Source organism: Epithele typhae (assembly GCF_022376455.1).
Source record: "Epithele typhae strain CBS 203.58 chromosome Unknown BXZ73scaffold_62, whole genome shotgun sequence".
NCBI lineage: Eukaryota > Fungi > Basidiomycota > Agaricomycetes > Polyporales > Epitheliaceae > Epithele > Epithele typhae.
In genome coordinates this window covers 115,991-127,924 of record NW_025954253.1, presented here as the reverse complement: position 1 = coordinate 127,924, position 11,934 = coordinate 115,991, and the positions used below count along the sequence as shown (strand labels likewise).

Here is an 11,934-nt window from a genome sequence, read left to right as displayed (position 1 = left end):
GTTGTCAATCACGATCTCCGCATCATGAGAAAAGAGATATCAGCGTATACTCAAGAAGTAGAGATACGAAGACGTGCCTCGGGAGGATACCCCAACGGCCCCACTCAATGCTCGCGCATGAGCTGCACGATGTCACACGCCCTGAACATCCTCACCGCCCCACGCCGCCGTAGACCTATAAGTGCATCGCCGTCCTCGACGAGCTTGTCGATACGGGACCGCCAGGATATCGCTCTTGTTCGTGTGCGTCGAGGCCCCGGAGCGGGAGGAAAAGCACAAGTCAATGTGGACATAGCGCCTCCAGGTGGCCACGATGTTGAGGTGTTATGTCCTACGTCCGCTCATGTGAATTGAGTATTTCCGCGCATGGGTGATGAAATGACAGACCAGTACAGTCGGAACCGGCGCGCCATTAGCCTCGGCGACCTGCTGGAGCAAGCACGAGGGGGTGAGGATGGGGGTGAGGGGATTCCGAGTGCACCGGCGGCACGCGCGGTTGCGCATTCGGCGCGACCGTTGAAGCCTTTACATGCGATGGGACCGATGAGGAGCGTGGGGCAGGCGACACCCAAAAAGTGGATCGAACGCAGGGATACGGCGACGCGGGAAAAAAAGACGTACCCTGAGGGCGCGGTGCGTAACATCGCGGGCCTATACGGCGCGGTTTGTCGCCCCCCGAACTCGTCGCAGTTTGCGTCGGATGTCTCCTGTCCCTGCGCATTCGGGCACGAGGTTTGAACGAGTCTACTAAGATATATCTTGTGAGCGGGAGGGAAGACGCGCATACAGATGAAGGGGCGCACCGGATAGTCCTTCAACTCCTCTTTCATGTGATCCTCCAACTTCCAACGGGGAGAGAGCCTGATGGTCGTCGAGGCAGCGTACGACCGAGAGAAAGACTAGCAATGGCAGGTCAGAGTCGCTCCTCCTCGCGACGCGTCTCGGAATCCATATCGTCACGTGGCATTTCCCCCACGCCCACCGCCGAATTCAACTGGCGCCGGGGCCAGAATTCGTTGGCTTTCTCCTCCGATCCGACGATGCAAACATCGCGTCCACCAAGTCACGACGAAGCCATCTCATCCACGCGAATTTACGAGCGATGTCGTGTGCTGGTCCTTGCAGCGACGCTGGCAGGAATATGCGTCTCCACGTTGTGGTTGGAAACGCGTAAGGGTGGCGGAACTGGTGCGGAAGGGACTCGTGTTAGCCTCCTTCTCGGCCGCGCAAGTAGCCAGCAGTGCGCCGAAGTAGCAGCTATCCACGCAGACGGCCAGCTTCTCAACGGTCCTCCCGCGATGGGCTGGTAGTCGCTGTGATGACTTGCTTGTCTGCTTGTACATTATCTTCCGGTGCAGGCCGTCTTGGTGAGCTCCGTGCGATCTTCCTGCACCCATCCGTCGTTCGCTGATTGTTGGGATTTTAAATCTAGCCCGAGATTCCGTCGCTCTGCCTCCGGCGCCGGGCCGTCGCCTTGAGGCCTTGAGGCCTGCGACAACGCTTCTCACTTCCATATCACCTGTCCGCACACAGGCGCGGACGTATCATCGTCGACGGCCTGTCTATTCATTTTCGTGCGCCCTCCACAGCATGGATATCCCCCGCCTGTGTTCGTCGCACATTGAAGGCATTTCGAACAGCTTTCTGACGAATCGACTCGCTACTCACGGAAGGCGCCACTCTGTTCTCGGTTTGATCTGTTCGTTCTATCCCAAGATTGAATCTTCGGAAACGATAGTGCGTGACAGGCGAAGACGACACGGTCGACCGGAGCTCGCAGTGGTGTCGGAAATTGGATGCTTCCAAGCTGCACCAACGTGCCGGCACGCCGAAGCGCTGTCTACACTGGACACTAGTGAGGTGCGGCGCGCAGGGTATACAGCCAGACGTGCGGCACGAGGCCTCCACGACGCTGCCCTGTCCCCTGCACAAGTCCGTGCCCCGTACGAATCAGGTCTGCCGTAGCCCTTGTCCCCGTTCTCAACCTCGACCCTCGAGCTCTTACTCCGTCCCCTCCATCTTACTCCTCGCCTCGACACTCAGTGCGCTTCAGGGTCGCCGAAGTTCGTCGCTCTTCGTAACGCTTGCAACTTCTCTTGGTCATTACGCGTAAATTCTTCTGCCGACCTCCGGGACGCGATCATCTCAGCAAAGTCGACATCCGAGGGCACCCGCTTGTGTCGTTTGCACATACTGGTGAGTCTGACATCCGTCATCATCTCGCGCGTCGTCTCGCTGAACGTTGCCTGCAAGTTAGAGTCATGTGGCTTCTAGGAACGGCCCGCGCCAACCTCGTTTTCTTCCCTCGTCCTGAGGATGTCCCAAAGCCCGGATACGCCATCTTGTCGCACACTTGGGGGCCCAAAGACTCGGAAGACACCTTTCAAGCGGTTCAGAAACTGAATGGCGAAAATGCCAACCAAGCGGCACCCACGAACACTCTCGAGGCCCGCATTTCAGAACTTTTCCGACTCGTCCGAACACACGAGATAGACCGTCGCCTTGCACTCGTCAGACCCGCTCGCTGCTCCTCCGCTCCGCAGAAGACTCTGCCCCAAGCACCTCGTCTAAGTCCCGCCGTGATCCTTTCTTACTTGAACACCTCGCCCGCTTGTTCCCTCTGTTCGACACCAGCTCGTCCCTCGACCTTGCCTGCCGCGCTGCACTTTCAACAATCTTCTGGGCAACCGCTCGTAACGGCGAGTTCCTACTACAAAGCCAGAAATCTTTCCACCCGAAAAACCACGTGCAGCTCTCTAACGTCTCTTTCAACACGCGAGATGGTGGCGTTATCGTATGCACCATACACCTCCCACACACAAAGACCCATCGTTTCGACGGTGAGGATGTTTATTTTGCCTCCCAACCCATGCACGATCCGGTCCGCGCCCTCCGTGAACACATCGCCTTCAACAAGCCCGGAAAGGGTGAAGCACTCTTCTCACACACCATCCGCAGCTCCCGTCGCCCGCTCACGCTCCGGGCCTTCACGGTGCGAATCCGTGCTCTCGCCGCGGAGTTCAACTTCGGCACCCCTTCCGGCCACAGCCTGCGCATTGGCTCCCTCCTCTGCTACGCCCTCAACGGTTTCTCTCTCGCCGATTGCATGGTCAAGGGGCGCTGGCACTCTCAATCCTCTTTCCAGCTCTACCTGCGCAAGCACGCAGACGTCCTCCAGCCCCACCTTGTTGTGCTGCCACACGTGTGGGACGACATCCAGCGCGCGATGATGCAGGTCCGTTGTCCCTCTGCTCCTGTCTTCTTTGGGAGTCGTCAGCCTCGCCCGACGCGTCGCGCCGCTCCTGCCCCGTAATGGGACTCGTAGCTCACCCTCCTCTCTCACAGAGCCAAGCTCAGGTTGTGCCTCAGAGCACCGCGAGCTCAGCGGAGCCCGCGCACGCCGCGCGCGGGGATCTCAGCCACGCGCGCTAACACGCGCCGCGTGCGCGCTGCCGCAGAGCACGCGATCCGCTCTTGTCCCATTTGGTGTCCTTCCCACTGTACTACTACCACGAAATACATTTCGCCCGCGCACTAGCTGGCGCGTCCACCATAGAGCGTCCAGAGCCGGACGCCGTAGATGACTGCCCTGGCGCGGAAGCGAGGAACGAGCGACTGAGACAGGTGCTAGTCTACGGCGGGAGGAGCGGCGGAGAGCAGACGCCCACGGCTTGCCTCCAACCACGACGCTCCTCCCGCCGCATCGTCCGCCTCCTTCCTCCCTCTCTCCTCCATCGCCTTTCCTCCGTCAGCTCGGCAAGTTCTTTCGACCCTCCCACCCTCTGCCTTCTCTTTGTTTTGTCTCTGCCCTTTTTGTTTGGCAGGCCTTTGCTTTGCCCTGTGTTCGGGACTCGTAGCTCACCCTCCTCTCTCACAGAGCCAAGCTCAGGTTGTGCCGCTGAGCTCTTGTCATGAACTCAAGGGGCATAGGTACGCTGCGATCTACACTCCCTGAGTCAGTGTCGTGATGCCTGGTCTTACGCCCTACCCCCCTTTCCCTCAGGACATCCATACCTCTCCTCTCTTGGTGATCGACCACGAGCTTATTCAAGCTGGAGATGCGGATGAGATTGAGAGGCTCTGGAAGGGTGCGACGGAAATGGGGTTTTGGTAGTAAGTGACGGCGTTGTGCTTGAGTGAACACTACGACTGACCCGCGATCCGTTCCAAGTCTCATGAACCACGGCGTATCTGAGGAAGCGGAAGGAATGTTTGCGATGGGCTAGGAGACGATCGCTCTTGCCCTCGAGGAGAAGCTCCTCTTTGAGCAGGGAGACCAAGGTGTTTCATTCGGGTACGTTCTCTCGAATATCTCGCATTTGCACTCTCCGACGACCTCCACATCGGCACAGCTACAAGGCCGCCGGCGTGCAGTTCACCGATGACAAAGGCACGCGTCACCGAATTCGTCAACATCTCCAAGGGCGACGCGCTCGCCTGGCCGGCGGTTGCACGACGCACGTACCCCTCCGCCGTCAACGCGCCGATGGAGTCCATCGTCACGTCGTTTGTGAAGAACTCGCTCGCGATCAGCAACCACCTCATCGGTGTCCTCACCGACAAGCTCGGGCTCCCTGCGGGCACGCTCGCGTCTCCGCACAAGGTCGAGGGGTTCAGCGGATGTACGGCACGGTTCATCAGAGCGCCGTCGTATCCTGGGCTGGAGGGGAAGACATTCCTGACGGTGCACACGGACTTTGGGTCCTTGGTGAGTGATTTGCCTTGTGTCCCCTCGCGTTGCACTGACATCGCTCTCCCCAGTCGTTCCCGCACAACCGCCTCGGCGGCTTGCAGGTGCTCCCGCCCAGGTCTGACCAGTCGTTCTACGTCAAGGTCAGTCACCCATTTCGATCCACTGCGCTCATGCTCACGCAGTCGTCCGTCGCTCAGCCCCTGCCCGGACACGCGATCTGCAACGTCGGCGACGCCCCCAACATCTTTTCTGGCGGCATCCTACGCTCCAACATCCATCGTGTCGTGTGAGTTTGTCTGCGCGACGTGCCTATCCGATACCCCGCGTCTCACACCCTTCCCAGCCCCCCTTCACGGGAGCAGGCCCAGTACGAACGCCACTCCGTCGTGTTCTTCACCTGCCCGAACGACACCATCGAGCTGTGCGCGCTGTGAGAGCAGAGCGAGCGGATCGCTACGGCGGTTGCCAATGCGCCCCCGGGCAAGTAGGCCCCTGGCGTGACGGTGATGAAGCGGCTGCTGAGGAGGGTCAATTGGCAGCGGGTGACGAACTACAAGGTATGTCTTGTCCTGCCGATGTGCGCTTTTGCGAAGAGCTGATGAAGCCGGTAGGGTTCAGAGAGCTAGAGGGATAGGCGGGGTACCGAGGACACGGCAATCCCGAATCAGGGGAAGATCTGAAGAGCCTCGAATAACGTGTATGTAGTATGTACAGTCGTAGCCTTCGATGGACACATGCGTCTCAAACACCCCGATTGCGCCATCTGCGGACGGGGACCCGTGCGTGGACATGGAAAAACAACCCATGTAGGCGACCGTTTCTGGACAATCGAAATCTCGGCCTCATCTGCAAGGTCTTGGTGTACCCGATGGGCGCGCTCGGCATGAACAACAACCCGGATGTTTATTTCGCGCATGGTAGCACAGCAAGAGGTAGAGCCAAACGTAACACGCGTGGCACGATACGGAGGGTCGACGAACATCACCCTCCCTACTCTGAACGCAACTCGTCGTGTACGGCACCCTCGCTGATAACCTCCCCAGCCACATACTCCGTGCCGCGCGGTTCTGCAGAAATCTCGTCCCTGAAAACACACGAAATGAGCCCAAAATCCGTGTACAACGACAGATCTACTCACCCCACCGCCTCCGTACCCCGGGTCCGGGATTACCCATCCTACCCTGTCCGCATACAGCTCGAACTCCGTGCACTGCTCCCCGAGCTGCATCCGCTCGTTCGCGCGCCCGGGCACCCCTCTGAGCAGAACGAACCGTCTGCAGGGTGGGGCACGCGCCGCACAGCCGGCGCGTGAACGCGTCCAGGTCGAGGGCGCGTATGAACGTCTCGGCCGCGCACGGGGGGTCCGCGACGAGGTAGCACAGGACGCTGACGACGAGCACCTGGAGCGCGGGGAGGCTCCCGACGGCGGCGACGAGGCCGTCCTGCAGAGCAAGACGTGCGTCAAGGCCGAGGAAGCGCTAGCGGAACCACCAATTCGAGGGACGTACGACGATCCGGGGGCATCCACGTCAGCGAGCCCCGCCGCGCGCGCGACGTCGTCCCGGGGTGTGATCCCGATCGCGAAGACGCGAGGTCGCATGGGTCCGTCGTGCCGTCCGCGAGCTCGACGCCTATCACGTGCGCCCGCGGAGTCGGATTCCGAGGAGGAGGTCTAGACGCGGACGGCGAAGGTCCCGCCGAGAAAGCGCACGCCCATGCCCTCGATCCGCCGGCGGACGATGTCGCCGCCCTGGGTGTCGAGCTGGCGGGAGAGCGAGTAGTGGGAGCGGTGCCCGGCTGTGGCGGCCTCGAGTCCGAGGAGTCCTCAGCCGATCCGAGGACGACGGCCTGGTGGAGCCCCGTCGATATAGGCAATGTGTCTGCCAATCTCTGTCCAAGCGAGAAACAACCTGGGTCAAAAGCGTCAGATAAAATATGGACAGGGCGAAGCGGACAAATATCACCTTCCGCCTCAGTGTTCGCGCCAACCCGCCTTTCTCCTCAATCTCCTGTCACGCGCGTGCCACACCAGGACGGCGATCGTGCAGCTCTACCGGCGGATGGACCGATTTCGCGATCCTATGACACTTCAATTTGTGAGGGCGCCGCTTCGCACAGCGACCGCGCTGAGTGCGTCGGAACGGGGAAGCCGGAATGGTGGGGCACGAGGAGGCTCGTCGGAGGGCGCCGCGCGTGTCGTCTCGTTTTGACAGACACCCCCGTGGGCGCGCAGGGTCGTGTCGCGACAGTTTGTGGGACGGGTTCCAATATGGCCGGACCGAGTCTGTGGACCACGTCGACGATCCTCTCGATGTTGTCGTTCACCCACTTGCGTGCACTCGCCGAGCGCGGAACGTCGGGCGGGACAACATCCATCTGCACGACCTCGTTGTCCGTGAGCCGGAGGAAGCTGTACTTGATGCGTTCCAATTCATGCGCAACGCTGATGTCCACGCGCGACCGCAAGTTCTCGACCACCCCGGGTATACCGCTGAACGGTGTGAGTGGGTTTGCGCGAAACCTCTGGCGGGCGTGGCCCGACATTGTGGGCTTGGTCGACTTCTTTGTTTCCAGCCGGAGCTCGAGCGTTCGCAACACCATGAAGATCGATTCGGGCGTAACGCTCAGCCAAGGAGGAAGTTCGGGTGCGTCCGTAGAGAGTCGAGTCGACAGGTTTTCGAGAGCGCGCAACAGGCTGTAATGAGAGGGGAGTTAGTGCCACGGAAATATGGTCTAGTGTGTCGCTCACTAGTTGTAACAATGGGACAGCATTTAAGAAAAGCAACGCAGAGACTGGAACTTCCTGCACGATCGGCGTTTCGAGTACGTCACCGCGCGTTGTCGTCCCGCCCAGAACTTCATCCGTCACCTGGGACCTTCGTCGGCCGGATCTCCGCCGCTTTAGTATGGGTTCGATGGCGCCCGCGAGGAAGGGGACGAGTCGTCGTTCCTGGGAGTGGTATGGAACTGCAAACGAAGACTCGTAGAGATGAGGCCCAGCGCAGATGGTGTAAAAGGAACGGAGACATACCACGGGGCGTGTGAGAGGGCTTGGATCACGGAAGCACTAGCTGGGGGTTGGACGATGCGTTTTAAGAGGCACACATATATCGGACGCTGCCTCCGACTATATGCGAGGGTATCAGAACAGGGTGTGCTCGGAGCAGTATGGGGAGATCGAGACCGGACGTACCACATGAGCACCGTGATCCTGCTATTCGTGATCGACCATAGCGACTGAAACGCCTCCACCCATCTCGTGCATGGATTACGCCTTTACGTGAGCGATCTTTGGGTCCGTTGGGTCCTGAGCAGAGAAACGACGGCCGTAAGACAACAGGTATGGAGTAGGAGGACGATTCAAACGTACGGCAGACGGCCTCCGCCCCTCCATCCATCCTCAGGTGTATCCGGATTCGCCTATCCTCGTCGCCCACTTGAAATAGCCAAGATGGAAGGACCCAACTTCAAAGCGTGTCTCGAAGGCCGACCTGGAGGGCTGATGACGTCTGTGGCGAAGAGCAGAAGTTTGGCCAGCTGCAGAAAGTTGTTTCAAACGGAGAGACGCACCTTGGATGAATGACACATCACAAGTATATCCCATGCGACAAAAACCCTCGCGCACTGGCACCCGTCTCTCGGCTTGCGACGTTGCACAGACGATACGACATGTAGAAGCAGCTGCGGTGTCGCGTTGAGCGAGTGCGTCGTGGCACAATTGAGAAAAGGTGTGTACGCAATGGGAGTGGTCTCATAAGGGAGCGTGGCGGGGAAAGAGGACGAGCTGCTCTTCTCAGACGGAGCTGAGCCCGATGGTGGCTCCGCGCGTCTACGCCCCGGAGAATGCGGACCGTGGTCTCGTTGGCGCTGGTGCCTGTGGGCGCCGCGAGTGAACCAGCAGCCGACTCTTTGCTCTCACCATCCACACAAAACACACGGAACATGTTGTGTGTGTAAGCGCTTCTCCCCGCCGTTTTATTTCCGATTCTTGAGCCGCACCACGACCTTGTGTAAACCTGTTCCGAACCGGGCCTCTGTTCGGCATGTATTCCTCGATACACGCTGTCGTCGTCGAGCGTACCACGGTGGTCATGACGGTGGGTCCTTAGCAAGCTATTATCCTCATTCCTGTACTCAACTTCGCGTATACGTACCCCCGGATATTTATCACGACTTTTCCGACGCTCTTACCAAGTAATCTGATTATTCACGCCGCAGGGCCTGTAGATCTCCAGTGCAAGCTTCGGGCGTGCTTCTGCCCATAACGCAGCATGTATCGTTGTCGGCAAACAAAGCACTGCGGCGGACCTGCCTGAATCCTCGTTGTAACGGTATGTCGCGGCCTGCCTCCGTACGCTTGGGATCAGCTGACCATTTATCTCAGGAGTGCATATTTACGTCCGAGGTTGTGCGGCCACTATCGCGCTTGCCCATCTGGGAGGCGGCGTTGAACGGCTCTCTAATCCCCCGCTTCTCGCTCAGCCGGCGTGTCGTGCCCATTCGCGTGCATACATTGTCTCTAACAAGCAGGGCGGAGGCACTCGCGCGCGTTTACTGTATGCTCCGGTGATCCAAACATCGTCGAACATCTGGGGCACTACGTGCGTACATTCCCCCGAGGTAGTATCGGGCCACATCGTGTACTACCTCTCGACGAATGACATAGAGCGCTCTCAGCTTCGCCTAGCGGATAACGCGCACGACATCGATATCTACGTCTGACACGTTCGAGGAAAGGCAGGTCATCACGCCCCGGGAGCGCGAAGGCGGCCCGGACTCTGCTGGCCAGGAGACGCTCCGACGCTCTCGGCTGCTTTCACCGCATGTTCGAACTTCGCGTTGTGGGCGTGTGGGACCGCGGTCTCCCTCGCCGCGACCTGCCCTCTACCGTCTCGCTCACGACCCATCTCACATCTCCCCTCGTCCATCTTACATCCCCTCCGCCATCGACTCCCTCCGTGATATCAAGTACAGGAAACCCCGTTTACTGGATACTCATTGTACGTCCGGATACTCATTGTACGTCCGCTCTTCCGATGCTCTGCATCGCATTCACTCATGCTCCCCAAGTGTCTGTACTCCTCCCGCGTGTCGTACACCTCAAATCGCACCCGGTATTCATGCTTGCCCTCGCGAGACATACATGTGCTCATATTCGTGAAAGAAGCGATGTGGCTCCTGGGCACCGCGCGCGCGAATCTCGTCTTCTTTCCCCAACCTGAAGACGTTCCTGGGGGCTATGCTATCTTGTCTCACACCTGGAGAGGAGAGGAAGACTCGTTTCAAAAGGTTCAAAAGCTGAATGCAGAATCCAATAGCTCCTTCTCCCCGGAAGATCAACGTCCCTTGCCCCCCACTGAGCTCCGATCTCTCATTTCCCAGGCGGTCTCTGAAGAAGCGGCCGTTCTCCGAACCCTCATCTCCCAGGAAATCTCTCAAGAAGCGGCCGTTCTCCGCGATGAGCTGCGCCTTCTTGTTTCTGAGACAGTCCCGAAAGAATCTGCGGCTTGCAAAAACTTGAAGAATGCTTTCCATAAAGTGAAATCACACATCGTGCAAAAGTTCAAATTGCTACTACACCTACGCCCTTCCCGCCGTACCGAAATTCCTCCTGGATTAGTCCAGGACGACGCGGGTGGGAATCGCCCAGACAGACGACCATCCAGTACTGAATGCGAGCCAGGTTCGTCTAATGATGAAAACTTGTTTTCCCTACTCGGCGCTGACATACGAAGGTCGCTCGACAGATTCATATCCACGTGCTCCCGTGATACCGTTTTCCCCTACTCCTACATCCGTTCAAGGACTTTCTGAGCCATCCCGCTCGTCGCCACCATGGTTCAACCCACGCGATCGCCTCACTCCCAAAGTTCAGTCATTCCTTGAGCTCGCCGAAAAGCACGGGCACGAGTACGCTTGGGTCGACACGTGCTGTATCAACAAGGAGAGCAGTGCCGAGCTCTCGGAAGGCATCAATTCCATGTTCCGCTACTACGCCGTCTCCGCCATCTGCTACGTCTACCTCAGCGGCGTCATATACTCCGACACTGATTCACGCAGGATGTGGAGCGCCTTCCACAGAAGCCGTTGGCACTGGCGGGGCTGGACGCTCCAAGAGCTCATCGCGTCCCGCGTCCTCGTGTTCTATTCCAAGGAGTGGATCTCTCTGGGCACCAAGTACGAGCTCGCCGACCGCCTAAAAGAAGCAACTGGGATCTCCACGGCAGTCCTCCGCTTCGAGAACCCGTTTACCGACGCGAGCATCGTGACGCGCATATCCTGGGCGGCGCATCGGGAAACCACGAGGCCGGAAGACGCCGCCTACAGCCTCTTCGGGCTTTTCGGGGTCAACATGCCGACGCTCTACGGCGAAGGGCGGCACGCATTCTGCCGGCTCCTCATGGAGATCTCAAAGACCTCGCAGGATCCTTCGATTTTTCTCTTGGGAAGACGATGGTATATGTCCGACTTGGAAGACCTCCAATCGAAACTCCAGGGAACGCCCGACAGCCGAACACGTCGCCATCTTCTCCCCCTTCAGCCTTCGCCGACCTTTGGCCCATTCTTCCCTACTATTCCTAGGGTAATCAGATACGAACCCAGTGTCCGCTCGCAGAGAGGACAAGATGAGGTACGCTGATATGGATGCCATTCTACGCTGTGCTACATTGACGACCATTTTAGCACGGCTCGAATCCAAGAACGACCACAGAACTCCGTGCTCCCACGTTTTCCGTGTCACCAGGCGGGATCGAGCTCCACGCGGCCGTTCTACCTCTGGATGATACAGAGAGATTTCTCCTCGTCGACTTATTCTGCCGAGATCCAGACCCCGTCTTCCTCTTGCTTGAAAGGGTGGACGACGAGCTCAACGCTGGCGCTGCTCCGCTATACCAGCCCACAGAGAGCCCCGTTGTGTGCATGTATAAACCAAGCACGGCGATCGACTCACATGGCTGGAAGATGACCAACCTCCGCGTTGTAGCCCTCCCTCCGTACACCGGTGACCTCTCCGAGGGCGAAACCGCAGGGATGAAGTCGCTGAGGCGCTTCTGCGAATCCACCACTACCGGCTCCCCCTTTCACCTTGTCTTTCGCGGCTTCCTCGGGTTCCGGCACATTAAAACGGTCTTCGACGGTGACGAAAGCACCCTGCCGTCGCCTTCTTCCACCGAAGGCGTCTCCCTTTATTTCAAATATTCCCGGTGGCCGCAGCATGAAACGCTCGTTGTCGTTCTTGG

General features: G+C 58.8%; 4 protein-coding genes across 4 annotated transcripts; 3 read left to right on the top strand and 1 right to left on the bottom strand.

Moving 5' to 3' along the window:
- Window positions 1-3,967: 3,967 nt before the first annotated feature.
- Window positions 3,968-4,226, top strand: BXZ73DRAFT_105193 (uncharacterized protein; the record flags this gene model as incomplete). The annotated part of the gene is made up of 2 exons (XM_048016176.1): window positions 3,968-4,113; window positions 4,172-4,226. The coding sequence occupies 2 exons, from the start codon at window positions 3,968-3,970 to the stop codon at window positions 4,224-4,226; spliced, it is 201 nt and encodes a 66-aa protein (XP_047873972.1).
- Window positions 4,227-4,381: 155 nt separating this feature from the next.
- BXZ73DRAFT_105192 (uncharacterized protein) lies at window positions 4,382-5,127 on the top strand (the record flags this gene model as incomplete). The annotated part of the gene is made up of 4 exons (XM_048016175.1): window positions 4,382-4,708; window positions 4,762-4,833; window positions 4,891-4,979; window positions 5,037-5,127. The coding sequence occupies 4 exons, from the start codon at window positions 4,382-4,384 to the stop codon at window positions 5,125-5,127; spliced, it is 579 nt and encodes a 192-aa protein (XP_047873971.1).
- Window positions 5,128-5,683: 556 nt separating this feature from the next.
- On the bottom strand, window positions 5,684-7,465 carry BXZ73DRAFT_105191 (uncharacterized protein; the record flags this gene model as incomplete). Its single annotated transcript, XM_048016174.1, has 6 exons — window positions 5,684-5,777; window positions 5,848-5,915; window positions 5,965-6,135; window positions 6,378-6,500; window positions 6,986-7,388; window positions 7,443-7,465. The coding sequence occupies 6 exons, from the start codon at window positions 7,463-7,465 to the stop codon at window positions 5,684-5,686; spliced, it is 882 nt and encodes a 293-aa protein (XP_047873970.1).
- Window positions 7,466-9,862: 2,397 nt separating this feature from the next.
- On the top strand, window positions 9,863-11,333 carry BXZ73DRAFT_52869 (HET-domain-containing protein; the record flags this gene model as incomplete). Its single annotated transcript, XM_048020890.1, has 3 exons — window positions 9,863-9,982; window positions 10,157-10,168; window positions 10,509-11,333. The coding sequence occupies 3 exons, from the start codon at window positions 9,863-9,865 to the stop codon at window positions 11,331-11,333; spliced, it is 957 nt and encodes a 318-aa protein (XP_047873969.1).
- Between the last annotated feature and the right edge of the window lie 601 nt (window positions 11,334-11,934).